Below are 23,915 nucleotides of genomic sequence, written 5' to 3'. Positions count from 1 at the left end.
GTCTCCTCCCCGTCCGCCCGCCCGCGCGCGCTACGGGCACCGGCGGCCGCAGCAGCACCGGGAGCGAGCCGGGCAGAGCGGGGGCCTCCCTCTGGCGCCGGGGCCATGGCCGTGGTGGGCTTTGATTTGGGCTTCCAGAGCTGCTACATCGCCGTGGCGCGGGCCGGCGGCATTGAGACCGTCGCCAACGAGTTCAGCGACCGGTGCACGCCGTGAGTGAGGGGCTCGGGGGCGGGCGGGGGCCGGACTGTGCCCGGCGGAGCGCCCGCCGTGGAGAAGGTGCTGGAAGTTTCGCGGTGGGGCGTGGGGGGGTTTCCGCTGTGTGGGGCCGGTGCGTTCTCCGGCGCTCGCCGCCTCAGTGCGGGCCCCCGAGGGCTGCCGGAGGGCAGGCACAGGGTGGCGGAGCCAGGCGGCAGCCCGCTGTGTGTCCCTCCGACCCGCCGTGTGCGCCCCTGCTCCCCCTTCCCGCCCCAAGCCACTGTGTGCCCCTGTCCCCTCACCCGCTGTGTCCCCCTGTACACCCCCGCCATCCTGTCCCCCAGGTCCTGACCCGCTCCGTGCCCCCTTCCCCGGCCCCCACCCGCTCTGTTCCCTCGTGTCCCGATCCTCTCTGTTGTCCCGGTCCCGACCCGTTCTCTGTCCCCGTCCCCCGGGAGCCGGAGCGCGTCCCGCGGGCGCTGCCCGGGGGATGGAGGGCTGTGCGGAGCCCGCTCGGGTCGTGCTGCGGCGGGCTGGGAGCGCCGGGGGCGGCCGGGAGGAATCCCCTGGGGGCAGCCCGGGTTAAGTGGGACACGGGGGGAACACACTCCCACTCGTGCTGCGTAGGATGGGCTCTGCCGGCTGCTCCAGGGCAGCTCTCCTTTAGCCAGAGGTCAGGTATAGAAAGCCTCTGGCTCAAAGCAGGAGTTAGTTGACAAGTTAGAAGCAGTCATGCACAGACGGGTAGGGTGTAGTCAGGCTGTGAGCTCTGAATTGCAATCATCCTGGTTTACCGTTTGAGTAAGCCATTGTGAGAAGTCCTGGATTCGAGCCAAGGCTTTAAGATGGATAAAAGTAATTTTTTACTGCACACTGAAAGAATGACACTTTGATGGAAAGACTTAAGTGTTTTATCTGCAGTAGTAGAAAGTGAATCCGTGACGATTCTCAGTCGTGTTTGTTGTAAGGACCGAGTTAATTACCTTGTTGTTCTTTCCAGGTCAGTGGTTTCATTCGGATCCAAAAACAGAGCTATTGGTGTTGCAGCTAAAAACCAGGTAGGTCATTTCCAACTGCAAACTGTTGAAATACCAGTGGGTGTAAAGAGAGTTGGCTGGGTTTAGTTGAAGCTGAATAGCTTCAGTTTCTTGTTGAGCCTTTTATTTTAGAAATGCTGCACTATGCTGCCATGCTTTCTTCAGAGAAATGTAGGATGTTTTCGCTAGGATGCTTCTGCTCTCTCTTTCGATAATGTAATACTTTCCAGTTGAATATGTTCCTATTCTGACAAGCTAAGGTCACTGGGTTTCTTTTCCTAATGATTGTATACAGGATTTTCCTTGTACTTGAAGGAAAACGTTTTAAATGCTGTATATAGTTTCTTAAAATTAGATGTAAGGGGAGAGGTTTGGCTCAGGTTCTTAAAGCTATTTAGGGTACCTTACAACCTTTGGATTTGCTGTATATTAAATGCCTCTGGTTTTGAAGGTGCAAGCCCTTATTTTGGGGAGGTGTTTTTTTTTAATTGAGGTGCTCTGAAAGATTGAATGTTTTCTTTGTTAAAGCTGTATTTTCAGTTTAGAAGGCGAACTTAATTCCAACAAGTCTCAGAATAACAAAATGTAATGATTGAATAAATCCTTAGGTATTGTACGTTGTTACATAACTGCTGCCGGGAGATCAAGCATGCAGCCTCCGCTGGCCTGTGCATCTCTCCCTTGTAGTAAAAGGGCTGCAGTGGGTTTCCATGGAGAGAGCACTGAAGGAGGCTTTATTCCACTGTAGTAGCACTCTTCTTAATTTTGAATAGCTGAGACAATACAAATACTTCACTTGTTAACAAGCACACGCACATTCAGTTGCAGGTTAACATTTGGAGTAATGAAGTAAATACATGTGTTCGTGTTTTTTCCTTAAATTTTGTTTTTGCATTGCTGAGTTGACTGCTGACACTGGTACGAGTTAGAAACTAGTATGATTCTTTAGTGTGCAAAAAGGAGTTGTTACTCAATATGTGAAATGATCTGAATCCTATGTACTCTCGAGCTGTTTCAGTATTGTTAAATTGTTCCAGAAGTTGCTGTGGAAAACATGAAGTAAGCTGAGAGTGAGGCAAAGTCTCTCTTAGGTTGCATTTATAGGTGTGTGTTTGCAGTGAAGCACACCTGTGACTTTAGTTACCTTCAGACTAACCTGTATGATATTACTGTATTTAGTGTTTTATGCTTGGCTCTCCTAGTGGTTGAAGCTAAGTATTTTGCTAGGAAAAAAGAATGTGATACTTAAAATTATAAAAGATCATTTATTTCTCTAGTTGTAAGTGGTCCAGTTTGACTGATGAACTGAGATGTGAATTGTGTTTCTTTTGTAAATGGGGAAGATTCCTGACATGGACTACTGAGAGTTACATTTTTGGTGTCCTAGGGTGTAGTAGCTACTTAAATCAAGGAGTAAAGCAATTATTTTCATTTGAAAAAAATAAAAAGCACACAAACAAAAAAAAATCCCACAAAATAAAATATTTTGACTGGTGACTTCTACAATATGATTTTGTGAGAGACCTCAAAATACTCAAAGTGCTCTCTTTAACATTTGAGAAATCGCTGCTGGAGCAAATTATCAGAATTTGTTACCTTTAGGTAAGTGTGGTAACACTGGAGATGAGAACAGTCCGTTAGTTAACAGACCATAATTCTCAGCTTTCTTAATTGTGACTAAGCAGGAAGATATTAAAACATGCTACAGACCTAATGCCATACAATTACTCTAAAAATATCTTAAGATTGTTCTCTGAGAAAAGGCTTTGAGGCTAATTCTAAATTAGGCTATAAAAGCTGCCAGAGTGTTTGCACTTCTCTGCCCACTACATGGTAATAATTCCTGCTGCTACGTTCTTCAGCTATACAGCAGTGAAATATGTAGCATTCAAGTACTCTGAAGTTGTGGCTATACAAATAAATAAAACTGTGCTGGGAAACAATCTTCAACACAGAAACCTAACTGCTCAATCATGGTAAAGTACTGGAATAGTTCCTGGCATGATTTTCAGCCTGGGCTAACTTGTGCTTGTACTATTAATTGCTGAGCACTGTTTGGTGATTAGAATAAACCAAGGATGACTCTCAGCAGGGAGTCCAAGTGTGACATCTTTCCACAGACACAGCTATCTGGAAGTTACTGTTTGTTGGTGGGAGTATGGCCTCCTTTTTTGTCAGGGAGCTTTTCTGTGGGAGAACTGTCCTAGTTGAGTAGTTTTCTAATACAAGATGTAGCTCAAATTCTTCCACTTCATGGTGGAAAATTTTAGATGAAACAAAGAACTGATGCTCTTCTTTGAGGGTAGTGAATGTTAGAAATATTCCTTGGTATGCTCAGCATTTGAGCTGTTGTCATGCAGTCTGTTGGTGCCTGCCTAAATCTATCCTGTAGATAATAACACACTTCTGTAAGTTCTCTCTAATAAAATAGGATTAATTCTACTCTGAGATACTTGCTTTATCTCTTAGGCTGCTCTAGTTGTCTGGTTTTTGTTGTGCATTGCATTTCTGATAATGAATGCTTCTCTATCCCACTTGCTTGCACTGTAGGGGATCTTGCATTGTAGTTTAGTGTATACTTCAAGCTGACGTTAGTAAAAAAAGTTCCAAGTTGTCTATGCATTGTATTCTTCTTTGGTCTAGTGCAAGAATTTGAGTTGCTGCTAGGTGAATGTGAACAAGGAAATGATGTGATTTCAAAGTCGCTCAGGGAGGAAAAAGTATTGAAATCTATGGGGACACTTAAGCTTGACACTTAGTAGCTAGGGAAGCCCTCCTTTGCCTTAATGTAATGATGTTTAAAGTGGAGGTAGTGTGGCTTGAGTTGGAGGGCCAGCTTACCAACACAGAAACCAGCTTCACATGTAGTTGCAATCTTCAAACATTTCAATTTGGTCTAAGTTCTGTCACCCAGTTGCAAGATGAGCGGCTCTGGTTGCCAGCACAATCAGCAGCAGAGTTCTCCAGTGCAGTGCACAGGGGTGGTTTCCTGACCTGGGGGAATGTTGTGGGGAGACAAGAGGTGCCAGAAGCCTGCAGCTCGAGTGGCAGTGGCTGGTGGGACCAGAAGCAACAGCAGCAGTTTCCCCCAAATATAAAATAAGCCCTTAGGGAGCACTGGTGACCAGGGTGTGGCACAGCAGTTTGCAGGAAGGGTGCTGAGGCAGTGCCAGCCCAAGCAGGGAGCAGTGGTGTCCACTGGCAGAAATCCACGACCTTGCTCAGCTCCACAGCTGGCACAGCTGCCCAGACAGCTCTGGCAGGAACATGCTGCCACCCAGGTGCCACCTGCAGGGTGAACTCTGCTTTCAATGCCAGTAGCGGGTGGCAGCTGTGAGCACAGCTGTGGGAGTGTGCCCAGGTTCTTTTCCACTTAGTGACAGAACTCTGGCAGGAGGTGAATAGGTTGAGGACTATCAGGGAGTGTGAGAGAGGGATGATATAATGGAATTGCACCCTGCGTTCCCTGGGACATGCCTGGGAGGCAGACAGGACACACAGAGGATTCCTTTCTCTCCTTTCCAACTGCTGGAAAACAGTGGCTTGAAGGGATAGGGAGCAATCTGTCACCAAGGTTCAGTTGGCCTATGTCAAAACTGCTTCTCTTAAGAAAAGAAGACCGGTCACTGCCATAGGAGACTCCCTTTAGAAGGGAGCAGAAGGCCCAATATGCTGGCTGGAACCACATCTTAGGAAAGCCTGCTGTCTCTCTGAGGTCCAAGTTCCTACCCTGGTATAGCTGTGAGATAATTATCCATTATTGCTTTCTCATGTTGGCAGTGATGAGATTGCACCAGCAAATCCAAGGGCAATCAGAAGAGATTTCAGAGCCTTTGAATGACTGCTCAAGGGATCAGGAGTACAAATAGTGCTATCATGTGTTCTCTATACTTCCAGCTGCAGGAAATGAAGGAGGAAACAGGAAGAGCCAGCAGACCAATATCTGAGTCTGGTGCCACTGGCAAAATTTGGGGGTTTTGATAATGGGTCAGTTTACATGACAGCAGGACTACTAGCAACAGGCAAGGTACACCTGTTTCAGAGCAGGAAAAGTATCTTTGCACAGGAGCTAGAAGGTATTGAGAGCTTTAAACCAGATTTGGAGGGGGAAAGACATGCAACCAAGTTTGCTAGAGATAAGGTAAGCCTGGGGGTACCACAGCAGTGTCTGAGAGAGAATGTTCTAGTGAGGTCCTTCACTCTGCTGCCTTGGTGGAGATGAGATGGACATCCATGCAGCAGCAGTGACACAAGGGATATTATTGATGTGTTAGAAACCATGGAAGCTCCTGAGGATGGTCACATGGGAACTGGGGCTTCTCCTCTGCAAAAAAGTGTCCGGATCAATAGCCCAGCTGGAGTGCATTTACATCAATGCCTGCAACAGAGGCAACAAAGAGGAGGAGCTGGACATCATTGTGCAGCAGTAAAACTCTTGACACAGTTGCCATTGTGGAGACGTGGGGCGGGATGACTAGCACAACTGCGTTGTTACTCCTAACTGGTTAAAAACCGGCTGGATAGCCAGGCCCAGAGTGTGATGGTGAATGGAGTTAAAGCCAGCTGGCAGCCTATCACACCAGTGGTGTTCCCCAAGGCTTAGTACTGGGGGCCAGCCCTATTTAATACTTTAATCAATGATCTGGCAGAGGGGATCGAGTGCCCCTTCAGTTAATTTGGAGTGAGGCCAAGTTGAACAGGAGTGTTGATGTGCTGGAGGGCAGGATGGCTCTACAGAAGGATCTGGACAGGCTGGATTGAAGGGTAGAGGCCCATTGTATGAGGTTCAGTGAGTGCTGGGTCCTGCCCTTGAGTCATGACCTCATGTAACACTACAGGCTGGAGGCAGAGTGGCTGGGAAGCTGCCTGGTGGAAAAAACACCTGGGAGTGCCATTTGACAGTGGCTGAACATGATCCAGAGTGTGCCCAGGTAGCCAAGAAGGCCAATGGCATCCTGGCCTTTATCAGCAACAGTCTGGCCAGCAGGGCCAGGGCAGGGATTGTCCCTCTTTACTTAGCACTGGTGAGGTCACACCTCAAATCCTGTGTTTGTTTTTGGGCCCCTCACTACAAGAAAGACACTGAGGTGCTGCAGTGAGTCTAGAGAAGGGCAACGGATCTGGGAAAGGGTCTGGAGTGCAAGACTGATGAGGAGGAGCTGTGGGTGTTTAGCCTGGAGAAGAGGAAGCTCAGGTGTGCTGCTATCACTGTCTACAATAACCTAAAAGGAGCACAAGTTGCACTAGGGGAAGTTTAGATTGGCTATTAGGAAGTTTTGTTTGGTTTTTTTTTTTCATCAAAAGGTTTGTAAATGTTTGAACAGGCTGCCCAGGGAAGTGGTGGAGTTACTGTCCTGGGAGATATTTAAAAGGTGTGTGGATGTGGCTTTTGGGGACATTGTCGGACTTGACTGTTAGGTAAATAGCTGGACTTGATCAGAAAAGCTTTTTCCAACTTATGTGATTCTATGATTCTAAATTAGTTGACTAAAGTAGTAGGCTCTGTTGATCATGTTATTGTTCACTCAGTTGTGTCAAGGTTTCAGAGATAGACTTCCAGGCCATTACTTATTAAGGATTATAAAACTGTATCTAACTTATTTATGAGCTGATAAAAAGTACCAGACAGTAATTACAAGTGTTAAATAAAACAGCTGTGACAAGGGAGTGAGCAGTTGTCTGAAAGCTTGACCTGTGCTTGGGGACGTACAAAACAGCACTGAACATTGCAGGCTGATTAAGAGTGGATTTCTAACTATCCTGTATTTCTTTACAGCAAATTACTCATGCCCACAACACTGTATCTAACTTCAAGAGATTCCATGGCCGTGCATTTAATGATCCTTTTGTTCAGAAGGAAAAAGAAAAGCTGAGCTATGATTTGGTTCCCATGAAGAATGGTGGAGTTGGGGTAAAGGTAAATCTGCAGTGTATCTTTCTGGGTTATATATCTAAATCTGAAGTCTTACATTTCAGCTCCTAGTCATGAAAATATGGGTTTCTTTTAATTACCCTAAAGGTAGGTTGGTTTTAATCTTTCTGTTAAAGAAGAGCTCTTTTATGAATAGATTGCTTTGTCTTTAAATAGTGGATGTTAACCTTCAAATTAAGGTTCATTTATGAATAATTGCTAAAGTGCAAGTTTCCCTGTTGGCAAATTGCACATCTAGCTCAAACACACTGGCAGAAAAATTGCTAAGATAATTAGAAGGTCATATGGTTTTACTTCAAAGTATGACTTTGTCACTTTTGTGTGGAATGCATTGCAGCAGTCCTATTAGGTGATTTCCAAATGCTTTAGAAAGTAGTTGAAGCTCTTCTTCAGAGTAATTGCCATAAATGAGTGGCAAGCGTGTCTTTAGTGAACTGCCTGGAGTCAGTTACTTGCAAAAAGGCATTCAAACCAGCTCCTACCACATTGCAGGTTTGGCACTTGCTTATATTTCAAGGACTTCACTGATACAATGTCAGCTTTTACTAGAATAGGTACAGTTAATAACATTGTGTCCATCTACAGAAATATATACAATTACTCATAGTGAAGCCTTGCTGGCATTACAGGCAGTGTTGCTTCACTAATGAACACGTTAGCTTGAACTGGTCCCTCAAAACTTCGGTGTAGATCAGTCCTAAGTAGTGAATAGATCACAGAATTATATACTTTAGAAAGAATCCTGACTGGAAAAGTAGCTAAGCTTTACAAAAGAGGAGATGGTTTTTCTTTTGCTGTTTGTGACTTGTGAGGTTAACAGATAAATTCAGACGGAAATTATTGGTTTCCTTTAATCAGTGTGTGTAGGAGTCTTGTACTATATGACAGTCTAGTGTTGGGAGAACACTTTTACTTGGTATTTTTCCTATTTTTCTTAGGCTGCTTGGAGAACAAATTAGTATGTATTTCTATTAACTGTGGTTAAAAAGTTTTAATAACTGATTCAGTAACATTCAGTAAGACTGGGAGGCTCAGGGTACAATTTTTCTAATAAAACCAAAATGCCTAATTTTTTCCCCAAATTGAACTGAGTGGATAAAAGAGAAGTGCTACTTTTAAGCATTAGTTGTAACGTGTTACTTCACTTTATCATTGTCATGTATTCTCTTGTACGATAAAAGTGGTGATTCAAGAATAATTTTTGCTAAGTGAGCAATAAATAAGCTTTTTGCTGAGCTTTATCTTAAGATTTTAGTTGTTTTATCTGCACAATAGAACTGTTGTTGCACAGTTCTTCATTTCAGAGACTCCTCACATATTTGAGCAGAAGGATAAAAATGCCAAGGGAAAATAGGTAGCAAGTAGTTCTGTACATTTTTTGCATTCAGCATCTTGAAAAATGATGGCTATTTTTACTTAATGATATGCCATATTTTAAGCTTGTGTCACTTTTGGCCATTTCTTACACCTATGGAGTTGAGACAGTTCTTGATGTTTTAAGACAGTGAGAATGGAATTATTGCTTCTTTAAACACTCAACTGGGAAATTAAATTGTAAACTGAAGTTCTATAATGAAGTAATGAAGCATGTCATGATTCATAGAGTATTAGCCAGCAGTGCATCAAAAAACATTAAATGTATGTATTTTTCTCTAGTTGAACTAATGGAATTATTTTACCTATTCTATCCAGGTCATGTACATGGATGAGGAGCACATCTTCAGTGTGGAACAGATTTCAGCTATGCTATTGACTAAATTAAAGGAGACTGCAGAAAGTAACCTGAAAAAGCCAGTAACAGACTGTGTTATTTCTGTAAGTAATTGTAGTGCACAGGAACATTATGTCTTTTAACTTCAGCTATCGAGGGCATTTTGTTTCTATTCATGCAGAGTGAAAAGGAACTCTCCTAAGCACTTACAGAGGGATTAATCCTAACTAGCTTTAGAGCTTTTGACTTAAAGAAATCCCAGAGCTGCTGGCATATTCCAGACCCTGACTAACTTAATGAATTCGTTCTCTTGGAAATGTCTGAACCTTTGGACCCAAATGTTTCTGGATCCAGTTATATACCCTTCTGGAACAGCTTGTTTTCATGACTAAGCATACTAATTACTCATTAAAGTGAGTACTAATGTTTGTGCCTTTTATTGAATTTAAAACAATTTGATAACAACTTTGATAAAAAATTTCCTTTGTTTATCAAAATTTGCCCTCTGGCAGCTGAAAATTATAGTTTTTGTCCTGTTTATCTTCATCCTTTCAGCAAATTTTGTTTTGTTTTTTCAATGTTATGACTGCACAAAAATGACCTCAGATCAAGAACAGTCATTCCATTGCAAAGTCCGAAGTATAGAATAACACCTGTCCGTCTGTTCTCAGTGACTCTGAACAAGTCTGTCTCATGTTGCATCTAGGAATATTTAGCTCTGTTATTATTAGAAATGTTGTTTCTCCAGTTGATACCTGGAAAGATAGTTTTTCATGTGTCCCTGGGGAGGGGACATCAGAAGGCACTGTCCAGTGGCAATGCTAGAGATCTGTAGAAAATTTTCAACATCATATTCCTTCAGAATTTCTTAGCAGTTCCTGTCCAAAGTAATTTCTGTCAAAATAGATTCTCTTCATTTGTTATCCCTTATTTCTTTGCATCTGTTACATCTGTAGTATTGCTGTATGGTTTTAGTTCCCTCTTTGCTTTTTGGACAGAAGTATAGTTGCTAGTTCTGATTAAGGTATTCCGTGTCACTGTCTTCATGGTACCCATTTTCACATTTTGGGCCAGCACCTAATGTTATTAGCATTTGTGTACAAATAACTCATTTGTTTCTTGCTAGTGTGTGCTCATGTAAACTAGCTTATGCTGGTTTAATACTGTCTCTGAATAGAATATTTAAAGTGTCTATTCAGTATGGTAGTTGCATTTTAGAGGCTTGCAGTATCTTCTTCAAAGAGGAGGAATAGATACAATTTTTAGATGCATACTTTTAAATAAATAGTGTAATGTCTCATTTTCTGGAAATAACTTTGTATTCTTGCCTTCTTTCTTCAGGTTCCATCATTTTTCACAGATGCTGAAAGGAGGTCCCTTCTAGATGCAGCTCAGATTGTTGGTCTAAATTGTCTTAGATTAATGAATGACATGACAGCAGGTAAGAAGGATAAAACAGCAGTTCCTGCAAGTGACAGGTGGAATAGCAGGTGCATTTAATTACTGTAAGAAAAAGGACTGACTTGAAAAGGTGAATACGAGACATAAATATTTGAAATCCTTGATGTTTTCTTAGCTTAATATCTTGATGAGATAGATGAGATCAAGCTCCATTGATAATTACTTCCCTGAGCACTTATTTAGGAGTCATTACATGTGCCTGGACTACTTGTTCATTTAGTGTACTGCCCAGATGCACAGTTGCAGGATTTAGACACTCTTAAAGGAAGTTCCTTGATTAAACATCAACACCTCGTAACTTCCAAGGCTTTTTTCAGTATAGTCAGGGTTTTAAACAGACACATGGCTCTGCTGACCATTTATATAATTCTCAGACAAAACTTCCCAGCTTGTAAGATACTCACTGTAAATATGAAACTGGGTTTGGGTTTTGTTGTTTAGATGTTCTGTGTTTTTGATTACTTTGCAAGGCAAAAAAAACCAAACGCAGAAAACCCAAACAAATGCTTAGGAAGCATATACAGGACTAAGGGAGTATGTACTGCTTTTCAGGTTCTAAGCTTAGATTAATGGATAAAGCTTCTATGAAGATAATATATCTTGCACAGGTGTATGTCTGTATTTGTCTTAATGCTTTTGTTCTTACAGCTTATTGATCACAGGGAGGTGATGGTATGCCTCTGGAAACTAGAGATTGTGTGGATAATACCTGACACTTCTTTTGCAGTGGCTCTGAATTACGGAATTTATAAACAAGACCTTCCAGCTCCTGAAGAGAAGCCACGGATAGTTGTGTTTGTTGATATGGGACATTCTGCATTTCAAGTATCAGCTTGTGCATTCAACAAGAGTAAACTGAAGGTAGTGAGATTAAATAGAAATAAAAGGACTTATAAGCAATTAGAATCAAATAGCCTGCTAGTCTGCCTTCTTTTTTAAATTCTCAAATAATTTAATGCATGGAAAATGACAATGAGTCAAAAGGTGAAGGTTTTCATCAGTGTTCTTCATTTCATTAGAACTGTTTCAAACAGGCTGTAAATTTCTTGCAAGACACAAATGAAAGATATATAATACAAGTGCTATTTGCTAAATTTAGCAAGTGCTAAATTTTTTTTGTTTTATCTAAATGAGTATGTGTATGGATTAAAATTTTGAATACTTAGGATTGTCACTTAGTTACTTAGTTGTATTTCCTCTGTAAAAGTATAGATCAATTTTTGGCTGATGTGGTTGTGCCTTGGAAGATAGGCTGACCTGTGCCCAGCATTTTTTTGAAGCAAGGACCTCAAATGCTGGTATTGGAAGACTGCTATTCCCTTTGATTTTATTTGTGTAAGACTAATTGTGTTCCTTCAAACCAGGTGCTTGGCACAGCATTTGACCCTTTCCTTGGTGGGAGAAACTTTGATGGAAAGCTGGTAGATTACTTTTGTGCAGAAATAAAATCAAAATACAAACTAGATCCAAAAAGCAAAGTTCGGGCTCTTCTTCGTCTGTATCAGGAATGTGAGAAACTGAAGAAACTAATGAGTTCGAATAGCACAGACATTCCCCTAAATATTGAGTGTTTCATGAATGATACTGATGTATCTGGAAAAATGAACAGGTGAGTTCTGTACAAGACAGGCATTTGCTTTGGTGCCCATATTGTTTAAACAAGTGTTTCTTTCCATGTTTGAAAGAGACTTAGCATGCTAAAACTAAGTGCCAGTGCCGTATAGCAGTGGCATTTTTGTAATGCTAGAATAGCTAAGGCTGGGAAATGTGATGTTCAGCTACTTGAGGGATGTTGCAGTGCAATAAGCATGCATAAGAAGTTTGCATTCTTTTTGTAGAATATATTCTTGAAACCATGGATTGTTGCATGCAAACCATAGAGTTGGCTGCATATTTAGACCTTCCGCATATTTTAGGTAACCTAATCCCATGCTGCTCTTAAGATACCAACAATTTAAGCTTTGTTTCTTTTTTTCTGTTCTTAGTGTACTTGGGGATATTGGTGGAGAAATTGAGGGCAGAAACAGTGCTTATGGGTGATGACTTGATTATGGTCCAAGTGTAAATGAAGTCTCTCTGTCTCTTGCACGTGTTCACAGGCATTGCTTCATTTGTTAGTTCTGTAGCTACTGCTAGGAGTGGTGGGTTCTTTTCCTTCCAGTGTTTAGGCAACAGTTTTTCATTATAAAGGAAGTGTCAATGTTTTCTGATTTCTTATCTGTAACCTCTGCTCTGAGGCAAATATATAGCAGCTGCCCAAACAAAACCTTTATCTTATTTAACTGCATTGATAGTGGCTTAGGAAAATTTGTAAGCTGCTCTTCGTGTACTGCCTTTTCTATGGTTGCCACTTTGGCCTACTCACAGGAGTTTAGCTTTAAGTCTCTTTGCAGTGTAGTTAACTGACCTAGTCAGCATGAGTTTGGAAACAAATACCAGGCAAGGTTCTTGTGGGACAGGCATTCTTTAGTAAATTCCATTTTTTTTTTAGGTCACAATTTGAAGAATTGTGTGCTGACCTGCTGCAAAGGATAGAGATGCCTCTGCTTTCACTAATGGAACAAACACAACTGAAAGTGGAAGATGTAAATGCTGTAGAGATTGTGGGAGGAGCAACCCGTATTCCTGCTGTCAAAGAGAGGATTGCTAAATTCTTTGGCAAGGATGTCAGTACAACACTGAATGCAGATGAAGCCATAGCTAGGGGCTGTGCTCTGCAGGTATAGTACTGGCAACACCTGATGAAGTTAAAAGATGTATTTCTTGGTAGCACTTCCATGAAGTATTAGTCAAACAGTTATGAAAAATTGTAGAAGTTCTGTTTTAAAGTACTCAAAGGAACATACATGTTCACTAGGTCTTTTTATGGGACTGTGCTGTTTAAGAAGTCCAGAGTTCTCCTCTCTGGTGCAGTACTCTATTGCAGTACTTTATTGCAGGGTGTATTCTATAAGCAGCCCACTCTGCTCTTCAGAAGAACACGATCAAGGCATCTTTAATGCCAAAAATTTAAGTTGTTGTCAAGTTGTTTATGTTGTCAAGCTGAAAGATATTTTTACTGAACAGGGTATGAGGAGTATCTATGGAGAGCCCAAACTGCTGCAAGTTTGACTTTTCTGGTATCCAACTTGCCATCAATGTGAAACAGGCTTTATTCTGTCTCACTCCCATTTTTAATGTTTTCAACTATATTTTACAAGCAAACCACTCATTCTGTGTTCTGCTTTTTCTCCTTTTAACTTGTCTTATTTCACCCTCTTCTCTTTGACTTGTTTCTTTAGTCCACCTCACTAACAGGTACCTATTGCCAGCATTCAGTTGTGTTCAGGGAAAGAAGCAGGACCCTTTAGATAAACACTTTTAGGACTAAGCAGTGCAGCATTTTCATTTTTTACAGTCCTGCTATTTCTTAGAGTGTTACCTTTACTCACAAGCTACAGAAAGCCTGCTATCACAGCACATAAACACTTGTGTGTGAGATTTCTCTTCTCATACTCCATTGAAATTGAGTATTGAAATAGTTCTGCCTAGTAAAATCAATTCAGTTTTCACTTGTTCAAAGATTTTTTTGCTGTCTTGGCTAGTGGAGTAGAAGAGTTAAGCAGCTTTAATGCAAGTGTCTGTGCTTTTATTTTTTTTTTTTTTAGTGTGCCATTCTTTCTCCAGCTTTTAAAGTGAGAGAATTTTCTGTGACAGATGCTACACCTTTTCCAATATCTCTGCTGTGGAACACAGAAGCAGAGGACACTGAAGGGTAGGTAGCTCAGACTACCATTCTATGAAGCTTTTGACTTTCATAATTCAAGGGTAATGTTCTTGCTTGCATTTAAATTATTATTTTGGCATTCTCATGTAGAAAACCCATAGACCATGTACCAGAGATGGTTGACAGGGAACACTGTAAAGACATAGGTTGAAATTTTAACTGTAATACTTGATTTGTAAAAATATGAAGATTAAAAGAAAAGTGAGTGAAAGAGCTACCAAATAGTATCTTGTCTTGTGCTACCTTTATCTGGTTGTCACAATTAGGAATATAAAATTAACTAGATCGGGGCCTGTGTCCTGATTCCGCTTTGTCTTCTGGCTTTTTGTTTTTTATTCTAGGTGTTCCCAACACCTATCTGAGATTCTTGATTTATTAGTAATGTAATGTACTATGGAAATATTGTGAGCTCATATGGATGCTATTTGACTGAAGCAAGAATTTAACACCTAGCAAAAATGTAACATTTGTGAGAGTAATTTCTTGCTGCAGTCTCTTACGACTCACATCTGTTACTAACTGTGCCATGCCTGTGGGAAATGCTATTGCATTCTAAGATGTAAAGAGCTCCAAGTTCAGCTTGTGGAAAAATCATAGTTCTAGAGGGATCTATTCATACCTTTTTCATGTTCTTTGTAGTTCAGCTTTTTTTTCTTCCTGTCTGTATTCTGTGGAGGTGCAGGGCCTAATTGTTCTGTCACTTGTGAGAGCAGCCTGTGGGTTCATGTTCTAGGTAAAGCTCTCACTTCCTCACATCTAGGTTATTAGATGAGATCTTCCACAGTTAGGAGACAAAACTTAGTTGGAAATTAGAATCAGGCTGGCATAATAGCGGACATGCTGTAGAACACGAAGTAAAGCTGGTTGTTTTTCTGTCATGGTGAGGAATGAATAATAATCTGGTGTCAGGGTTCTCAACTGAGCCATGGAACATAAATGAGCAAGGAATTAACAGGGCTGTAATTATCCCTTTGAGACTAAGGAAGGGTGCAAATTATTATTCAAAATGCACTATTCTAAGCTCAAAGAGTGGAATAGGACAAGTTTTCATTACAGTAGAGAACAGTAAATCCTTTTCCCTTGCAGTACAGTAGTGAAGTATCTTTATTGGAATTGTTCAGAAGTGTATATGTGTCAAAACATGATGTTCCTATGAAGAGTTCTGACCCTATATCAAAACCTTCCAGCTCAAATACACAGCTAAAAGTGATATTTTTCCCTTAATTACAGAGTTCATGAGGTCTTCAGCAGAAATCATGCAGCACCCTTCTCTAAGGTACTTACATTCTATAGGAAAGGTCCGTTTGAGCTAGAAGCTTTTTATTCTGATCCTAATGGAGTCCCATATCCTGAGTCAAAAATTGGTAAGTAATTGTCCTGGAAATGGTGTTGTCTGCAATAGAATGATTTGAGATCAAACAGTAACTGTTGTGGTGCAGTATGGTTATGAAGTATATATTCTAGTTTTTGTCTCTGTAGGACTCAAATTTTCCCATTCCTGAGGCAACTGAATTTTTTTTTTCTTGCTTATAATGTTGCTTTCACTAAACAAAGAAATGGGGGGAAACAAATGCATGTCTACAATAAAATGTGGCTATCACTACAAAAGATAGCTTTGTAACTTTTTAAATCTTTTTTTCTGCTTAGCATTGAAGCAAGCTAGGAATAATTGAAAAATATCTCCTGTGTATTAAAAAAAGCATGTCTTGAGTAACTAGTTGTTGTTTTTACCTGTACCTTCTGGGATTGATGTAATGCTGAATAACTTTTAGTCAAAGCAGTCTGAAATAGTGGCAGCTACAAGACTACAGTATTGATTTGTCTATGTAATGTTTCTAAGCAGCTCTCTCATACTTTTTGACAAATTGCAGCACTTGACAGTGTTGATACTTACAAAGAGCTAACAACATGGTTAGTTAAAAAAAGATTGTGATGGTAAAGACAGGCCAATTAAATAATTGTTCTTGAGTTCTAAACATGCAATTAAATGTTGTATACATTTTTTGCATACCATGTATTTTGAAAAACCAGCACAATGAAGAGGAACTTACTTCAAGGACAAGTAGTGACAGTACAAGGGGCAATAGTTTTAAAAACTACAAGAGAGCAGGTTTAGATTAGATATTAGGAACAGATTCTTTTCTGTGAGGATGGTGAGGCATTGGAACAGGTTTCCCAGAGAAGTTGTGGATGCCCCATCCTTGGAGGTACACAAGGCCAGGTTGTGTACCAGATGAGGCCCTGAGCAACCTGGTCTAATTAAAGGCTGAGGTTTGGAACTCTCTTTAAGGTTGCTTTCAACCTAGACCATTCTATGATTCTCTGACAGTATTCTGTAGTTACAGAAACATCAGACTTGCTTTTGTGGTTAAGTCTTACCAGAAAGACTGATGGTGGAGTTTGTCAGTATTCAATTTAAATGGCTTTAACAAATGAGAAGCTGTTTAACTGCAGTTCTGAAAACTGGTAAGAACAGAACTGAAGACCAGATTTGTTCAACTCAATTGCCAATTAATTCTTTGCTCAGAACAGAGCTATTGGTATGACTAATGGTTAAGTAGTAGTTCTAATGAGACTGGCAAAAGGGAGGACAGGTCACACAACTCCAGTATTATTGGGTTTACAAGACAGAGGATTACATTCCTTAGCCTGTGAGATAGGCAGGTAAAAACTCATACGCTTGTAGTCTAGATCTGTTGCTGAAGGAATGGTGTTTGCAAATGTGTCTGTTTGGTCTGTGAAATTGGGGAACTTGTCCTTTGCAGGTAAGTGAGCATTCTGGTCTCCTGGTCAGTCTTTTGGTAATCCATGCATAAGGAAATTTGTCTGCTGTTAATGTCAAGGACACCTGATTCTTCATTTACTGTTAAACTAATTGTCTGTCTGTCAGTTTCACAATGCTTGTTTCACGTATTACAGTAGTTACAGAACAATTAGGTTCTGCCCTAGAATAAAAGGTAATGGCAGACTTGCATGGATGTCAGAAGCTGTAAGGAAATCCTCTAGAAATATTGTTTATGTTGGGTAGTAACTTGTATTAGAAAGGCACTACTTAATATTGGCATTAGACTAAGCCCTTCAGTAGTTTTCTTTCAGCCCACTAGTAACACAGATAGCACCAGTTTTGTATTTACTCTGTATTAGTGGTATCAGGAGAACTTCCTATTTGATTTATCAGATGAAGTTGGCTGAAAAGCAGTGTAGTTTGGTTTTGTTGCCTCTTTTTTTTTTTTCCTGATAGTACTGATTTAATTTGAGGGACCATGAGATTAGCACAGAGGCTTCATCAAATATTTAGAAAACAGTTTGTCTGTGAAAAAGGGAGATGTTTTCTTGGGTCTTTAATATCACCTACTTAATTCCACTGTGTGAGTTTTGATTCTTTTGGTTTTAGGTAGGTATGTTATCCAGAATGTGGCGGCCCAGAAAGATGGAGAGAAGTCTAAAGTCAAAGTGAAAGTCCGTGTCAATACTCATGGCATTTTCAGTGTGTCCACTGCATCTATGGTAGAACCAGTTAAAAGTGAAGAGTGTGAAGATGTCAGTGTTGAGACTGAAGTGGAAGCTCAGGACCAGAGACCTGTTGAAAACTTCAGTGATGTAAGTTGACTTTTCTTATGTGTGAATGTCCTTACTGATTGATGAAATTGTGTTCTGCTGTTACATACGCTGGAAGAAAAATACCTTCCTCTAAGGAAGCAAAAGGGGATTATCTTTAAGATGTGTGTAGCTGTCAGGAGCTGTCCCTACAAGAACAGGAGACAATTTGTGCTATCTTGGAAGTATGTGGATTTCAAAATTAGTTATTGTGCGAAGTGCCAAATAGCAGCAGGTTGGTTGTTTGAGGGTGGGGTTGCTTACAGCTGCTATAGTTATCCAACTGTTCCAAATAGGAAAACTAAATTTGGATTGTTAATCATCCATGTGCTTTGTGTTGAAAGGATTTGTACGGAATCCTTTGTATCCATAAAGTTTTTTGAAACTTTTTTGTGAAAGGGAAAGCTGAATTGTTTTCTACGGCATTGAAGGAGAGGGGAACACTGGGGAATAACGCACATTGTTACAGCCTACTTCATGTTTTAATAGTTTTCTGAGGGGGACAAACTTAAACATTATGACTCAATAAATTAAAAGCCCCTTTTTGTAAGAGAAAGTGGTAGCATGTGCACACACGCACACGAGTATCGTGCAGCAAGCCTGGCACTGGTAATAACATTTTCATGAAATCCTTCTGGACTTGCACCTAGTCTGGATCTCCATAGCTGAAGCGTGTGTGTTTCTGCGTGTGCACAGAATGCTTTGTAGGGCACTTTGTACCGTATGTGCGTCAGAAGTGAAGTGCCCTATACTTAAATGCAAGTGCACATGCCTTCTACATCCTTTGTGCCTGGGCTTTCATTTCAGAAAAATATCCAGCAAGAGAACAGTGAGGCTGGAACACAGTCCCAGGTACAAACTGATGGTCAGCAAACGTCACAGTCTCCCCCTTCATCAGAACCTCACTCTGAAGAAAACAAAATTCCAGATGTCAAGAAAGTGAGTGACCCTTTAACTCTGTTGAAAATGTTATGCTATATAATGGCTTTTAAAATGGTAACATATTTCAGGAAAAGTAAGGAACTTGGTGTTGGAACATTTTTCATTTTCACATCTTTACTGTAGTGAAAAAATAATGCCTGTGTCTTGTGATGGTTTTTGTACAGTTTGTGAAAGGATTCCTGCAAGAAGCCTTTCTCTACCACTTCCCTGTCTTCTTGCAGTGTTGTACGACTAGTTTATTTGGGGTGCAGACATTTCAGTTTGAACAGCAGTTAGAGGCCACGCTTATTAGGCCTGCTGAGGGAAGCTGGGATCAGGACTTCATAAACATAAAGGGAAATAATCAATGTGAAACATTTGTCTGCATGTTAGTGCTAGTGATTTGGTTTTTTCATCTGTATGAGATGAAAAATGCACTGGGTTAAAATCTTAGCCACTGTCAGCATCATTAGTGAACTGTCACATGACAGGTGGACACTTCTGGAAAATCTGCAAACACATCATATATCTGAGGAATGTGCTTGCTGTAGCTCAGTGCTCACTGTCTGGGAAACAGACTGTAAGGACACTAGGATAGGAGGTGGAATCCCCAAAAGGAAAGTGCCTCATGAGTGTATTTTGAAGATTTTAAAAGAACATGGAAAAAAGTTGGTGTGTTCCTCCTCTGAATGTATCTTTCATCATCGTGGTACTTCATCAGAAAGAAGCCAGAAAAATTATCTTATTTTTCTTCTTTCTAACTCAGACAAATGAGAAGAAAGGTGATCAGCCCCCAGAAGCTAAAAAGCCCAAGATAAAAGTGAAGAATGTGGAACTACCCATTGAAGCTAACTTGGTTTGGCAGTTAGGAAAAGATCTCCTCAATATGTATATTGAAACAGAGGTGAGTTAGTGTGGTTTAGACTGCTTTCTTGTGTGCAGTTATTAACCATTCACCTGCTTGTCAAGGCAACCTCTGTTCTTGTACTGTCACCCTGGAGTGTGGGCTCAATTAACAATGAGCTAACATACTGTCTGCCTTCTAACACATAACTGCCAAGTGCTTATCAGAAAGATTGAAGTGTCCTTTATGGCAAATAATATCAGAGCACTGATCCATGGAATGACGTCACAGATTCATTTAAACTGTTGTAATCTAGAGAAGTGTAACTCATTTCTTCAGATGAGTCTACTGCATAATATGATTTTCAACAGTTAGGTGAGCTAAGGCCTCTGGGGGATTTTACAGGGGCTGTGCTTTGTGGAATGCTGTTTGAACATTGTTATTTTTTAATTAAAATATTTTCTGTGGTGTACAGGGAAAGATGATTATGCAAGATAAACTGGAGAAAGAAAGAAATGATGCAAAGAATGCAGTGGAGGAATATGTATATGAGTTCAGGGACAAGTTGTCTGGACCATATGAAAAGTTTGTTTGTGAAAAGGTAGGTTATGGTTTCAGGAACTTCTCTGAAAATACTGATACCAAATAACTGTTTTGTATACCGTGGTTAAACTTTGTCAAAGCCACCCTGGAAATAGCTGCAAAACCAGAACTTCATTTGAATGATGGCAATGACTAACTCAGAATTAAGTTTAGGCATATCAAATACATATCCCTGAAAATAGGTTTTGTCACAAATGGAGTAAATTTTTGTTTCCAGTTGAAGCTGGTGACTTGAAGGGGAAGCTGTGTTGCTTTGTGTAACCAAAACCATGGATTAGAGTTGCACCCCAAGCATTGGCCTAATCAAGGACCAAAGTCTATAAATGCTACCTTTATTGTAGATGAGTGTTTCTCAGTTCAGAAGCTGGCATGGTTTAAGTAACTTTATTAGGCAAAAGCTGCAGTAGAAGTTAAATTTTTATACAGGAGGCTAAGGATTAATGTGTATATTTACCTCTGTCACGTTACTTCAAGACCTACATGGTGGATTGGTGTGTATTTGGATGCTTGATGTGTTGAATTATATTGACACAGGATCTGCAGGGATTCTCTGCCCTCCTAGCAGAGACAGAAGGCTGGCTGTATGAAGAGGGTGAGGATGAAGCGAAGCAGGTGTATGTAGAAAAATTAGAGAATTTAAAGGTAGGCCTGTTAATATGCCCACAAAGCAAAATTTCCAAAACACTGTGCTAAACAACATTAATGGATATTAAGGAATCACATAAACATGTAGAAATTGCTTTTTCTAGAAATTAGGTACTCCAATTGTAATGCGCTATCAAGAAGCAGAGGAACGACCAAGGCTATTACAAGAATTGGGACACAGGCTCCAGTACTATGCTACAATAGCTGGGGAATTCAGGAATAAAGTAAGTGGCCTTTTTTTTTTAACCACAGTGCTTCAGTGAGGCTCATTGGCTGGAGGGTCTTCAAATGCACTTTCAGATGAGCTGTGATCTGCTGCTATGTAGGTCACAAATTTAACACCACAAATGTTTCCCAGTACTTTCAAAATCTCACACAGTGTGTCATATCTTCAGTTGCTTGATACTTCTGAATGTTTTTGGGCTGAAGAGGATGTTCTTATAAAGAGTTTAGACTTGTGGTCTGACTCTTGACCTATAAAAAACTGATCTGACTGTTTTTTAGAAGTGTGCTCCTCTTCCAGTTCTTTCAGGGGCAAGAATTATTGTATAGTGAGAAGTGTTAGTGTTAAAACCTAGTTGCAGATAAAGTAAAAAAACCCCACAATTTTAATATATGTGCATATTTGGGGCTTGGTTTTTTGTGAGTTTTTTGTTTGGGTTTTTTTTCCATTGGTATTTGTAGATTGTTCTTGATAAGCATGTTGGAAAACTTGCTCCTTGGATTTCAAATTAAAGCATTTTAATAACTCACACCACTCAAACTAATTCAGTCTGAGGCTTGGCATCAGAAAAAATTATGCCCTCATAGCTATAGATCACAAAATTAAGTGAAATCATTAGTACTGTTATATTATATGTGAAATAAATAGCATCCTTGTAATTAGTGTATTTAAAACTTGGTTTTATATAAGAATTCTAAATATGGATTCATTGATTGTGTTGCTGGGCAGGTCATTCTGATCCTTTCCCTGTACATAAGAATCTCAATCTCTAAACTAACTTGGGCACAGGTAGCCCCTCCAGAATGAGAGGGAGGGTTTTTTTTAAATTAGCTTTGTTAAGAATGTTAAATTTTATTGCATGACCTTATTGTGAAGCCACTATGCCCTCTGTGAACCAGATCTCTTGTTCATTTGGGTAAAGGAATCTTTATATTGACATGTATATTTCCTGTTGTCTCTTGCTGTAATGGATCTCCCTTATGGCTAACTTTCATTTATTTTGACCATTGGAAAAGATTTCCTTATTATAAATAAATGAGACAGACTTGTTGGCATAACTTGATTACATTATTAACACTTGACATTATTAACTAATACAAAATGTTTGTATTTGGACAGGATGAGAAATACATCCATATCGATGAGATGGAAATGATGAAAGTAGAGAAGTGTGTTAGCGAAGTGGTAGAGTGGATGAATAATGCTGTGAGTGCACAGGCTAAGAAGAGTTTAGATCAGGATCCAGCTGTGCATTCAAGTGAAATTAAGGCAAAGCTACAGGTAAGTACCATAAGAAACTATCTTTAGAGATTGGTGCTAAAAGTAGACTGGTATCTGGGCCTTTTGTCTTGCCCGGTTTCATCTTGCTGCTCTAGTGTTCTTGAAAGGTAGAAAGTATGGGAAGGAGGAGATCCAGTAGAAAGCAGAGGAGTTCTAGTGTACTGTATACAATTCTGTGGAGCTCATTGATCTTTTGTCTTTCAGTCACCTTAAAAACTCAGGTTGTTTTTCAGTGTTACCCTGAGAGACAAAATACTATTGAAAAAAACAATGTGAAATCCAAAATACTTAGTTCAACTTTGCCCACAGAATATCAGGAAGGATACACCAATTGATTTATTTCAGGGTACAATGAGTACTTGTCAGTTTGGACTCAGGGGAACAAATGTGGAAGTCAATTTCATGCAGTCTTTTGAACACAGGACATTTTGCACTAGTGAAGCTGGTGGCTCCTAAATATATATTCTGCCCACATCTTTTCCATTTTTTTAGGAGTTAAACAATGTCTGTGAGCCTGTTGTGACACAACCAAAACCAAAAGTTGACTCTCCTAAGGAGGAAAACCCATTAAGTGAACAGAGTGATTATAAAACTGAAGATATGGGAGAAGATGACAAAAATTCTGAAATGCCTCAGCAAAATGGCGAATGTCATCCAAATGATCAAAACACCATTAACATGGACCTGGACTAAGCCACTGCACTTGCAGCAAATTATTTCATCCCATGACAGAAGATGTTTTGGCTGTCATATGTGATGGGGGTGGGAATGCATTGTTTTGGAAACTATTTATATTTTTTTTTTCTTAAGACTTGTCTGGGATATGTTATGTTGTGGGAGGAAGAATAGTAATCGTGTTGGTCATGACTATCCTAAAAGGAAAATTGCCTTGGTAACTTTCAGATTCCTGTGGAATTGTGAGTTCATACTAAGCTTCTGTGCAGTATTTAACCATTTGCATCACTAAAGATGAAAAGAAGCTCTTGCTTTGAAATGTACTGCTCCTTTAAAAGGTTGTAATTGAAACACTCGTAGGCATTTGTAGATGCCAAGGTAGTTTTCTTTTGTCTGGACATCAAATTGGGTATGTCAGAAGAAGCCAGCGTCTGTCCCCTTCATAAGGACTTTGCAAAAGAAATCCTTCTGTCCTGAGGTTTTTGATTGTTGCAGTCCAAAGTACTTATCAGGTAATGGGATGGTGAAATGTGTTAGTAGCATGCGGAAACGCTTACGTTTCATCTCTTGCTAAACAATACATTTTTTCATGTGGGATACATAAAATGAAGGAAATGCTAATTCTGTTAGTGTTATTGTGAAGCTTTTTAATGAGCTTTGAAATAAAGTTCATTTTACTGGTATCTCCTGACCTCTTGAGTTTAACTGTTTTCAGTACTTTTGCTCCAAGTGTTGCCCTCCTCACAATTTGACAGGCTGTTCCTTTGTGTTCCTGTGCAGGAAAGTCATAAACATGCTCAAAACTTTCACACTTTGCACAGAATGAGTTGTACAGTAAGCTGAATGTAATTCAGCTCCTTAGAGTTATGTCTCTTTCTTTTCTTTGGCCCAAGGGTTGTATACACCTGAAAGAAGCTGGAATTTTCACAAATGTTAGAGCCTAGGACAGTGTTTGTAACTGATGCCTATATAACTTAGGTTACAAGGTGCTTATATAGCTTGAGTTATAAGATCAATATAA

At 40.1% G+C, this 23,915-nt stretch overlaps 1 protein-coding gene across 2 annotated transcripts; it reads left to right on the top strand.

The window, feature by feature from the left end:
• HSPH1 (heat shock protein family H (Hsp110) member 1) lies at positions 1-23,577 on the top strand. Of its 2 annotated transcripts, XM_066175964.1 has the most exons (18): positions 1-212; positions 1,199-1,256; positions 7,012-7,152; positions 8,860-8,982; positions 10,220-10,319; positions 11,067-11,200; positions 11,704-11,948; positions 12,831-13,059; positions 13,987-14,093; positions 15,336-15,469; positions 17,500-17,705; positions 18,510-18,641; positions 19,390-19,527; positions 19,943-20,068; positions 20,605-20,712; positions 20,820-20,939; positions 22,058-22,219; positions 22,712-23,577. In XM_066175964.1, the coding sequence occupies exons 1-18, from the start codon at positions 106-108 to the stop codon at positions 22,910-22,912; spliced, it is 2,571 nt and encodes an 856-aa protein (XP_066032061.1). In that variant the 5' UTR covers positions 1-105; the 3' UTR covers positions 22,913-23,577. The 2 variants fall into 2 exon arrangements, with proteins under 2 accessions (XP_066032061.1, XP_066032062.1); XM_066175965.1 differs by lacking the exon at positions 18,510-18,641.
• The last annotated feature ends 338 nt before the right edge of the window (positions 23,578-23,915 follow it).

This window comes from Chamaea fasciata, unplaced genomic scaffold (genome assembly GCF_029207755.1).
Source record: "Chamaea fasciata isolate MVZ Bird 193981 ecotype frontalis unplaced genomic scaffold, bChaFas1.0.hap1 SCAF_2, whole genome shotgun sequence".
NCBI classification, from domain to species: Eukaryota; Metazoa; Chordata; class Aves; order Passeriformes; family Sylviidae; genus Chamaea; species Chamaea fasciata.
The sequence above is the reverse complement of the archived record's forward strand: the minus strand, read 5'-3'. Positions and strand labels throughout refer to the sequence as shown.

What these genes read in the sequence shown, in the direction of transcription:
- HSPH1 (XM_066175964.1), top strand. Translation starts at nt 106, where the DNA reads ATGGCCGTGGTGGGCTTTGATTTGGGCTTCCAGAGCTGCTACATCGCC. An exon ending in CTGTTGAAAACTTCAGTGAT is followed by an intron (nt 17,706 to 18,509) that starts GTAAGTTGACTT and finishes CTTTCATTTCAG; the next exon opens with AAAAATATCCAGCAAGAGAA. An exon ending in AAAAATTAGAGAATTTAAAG is followed by an intron (nt 20,713 to 20,819) that starts GTAGGCCTGTTA and finishes TGCTTTTTCTAG; the next exon opens with AAATTAGGTACTCCAATTGT.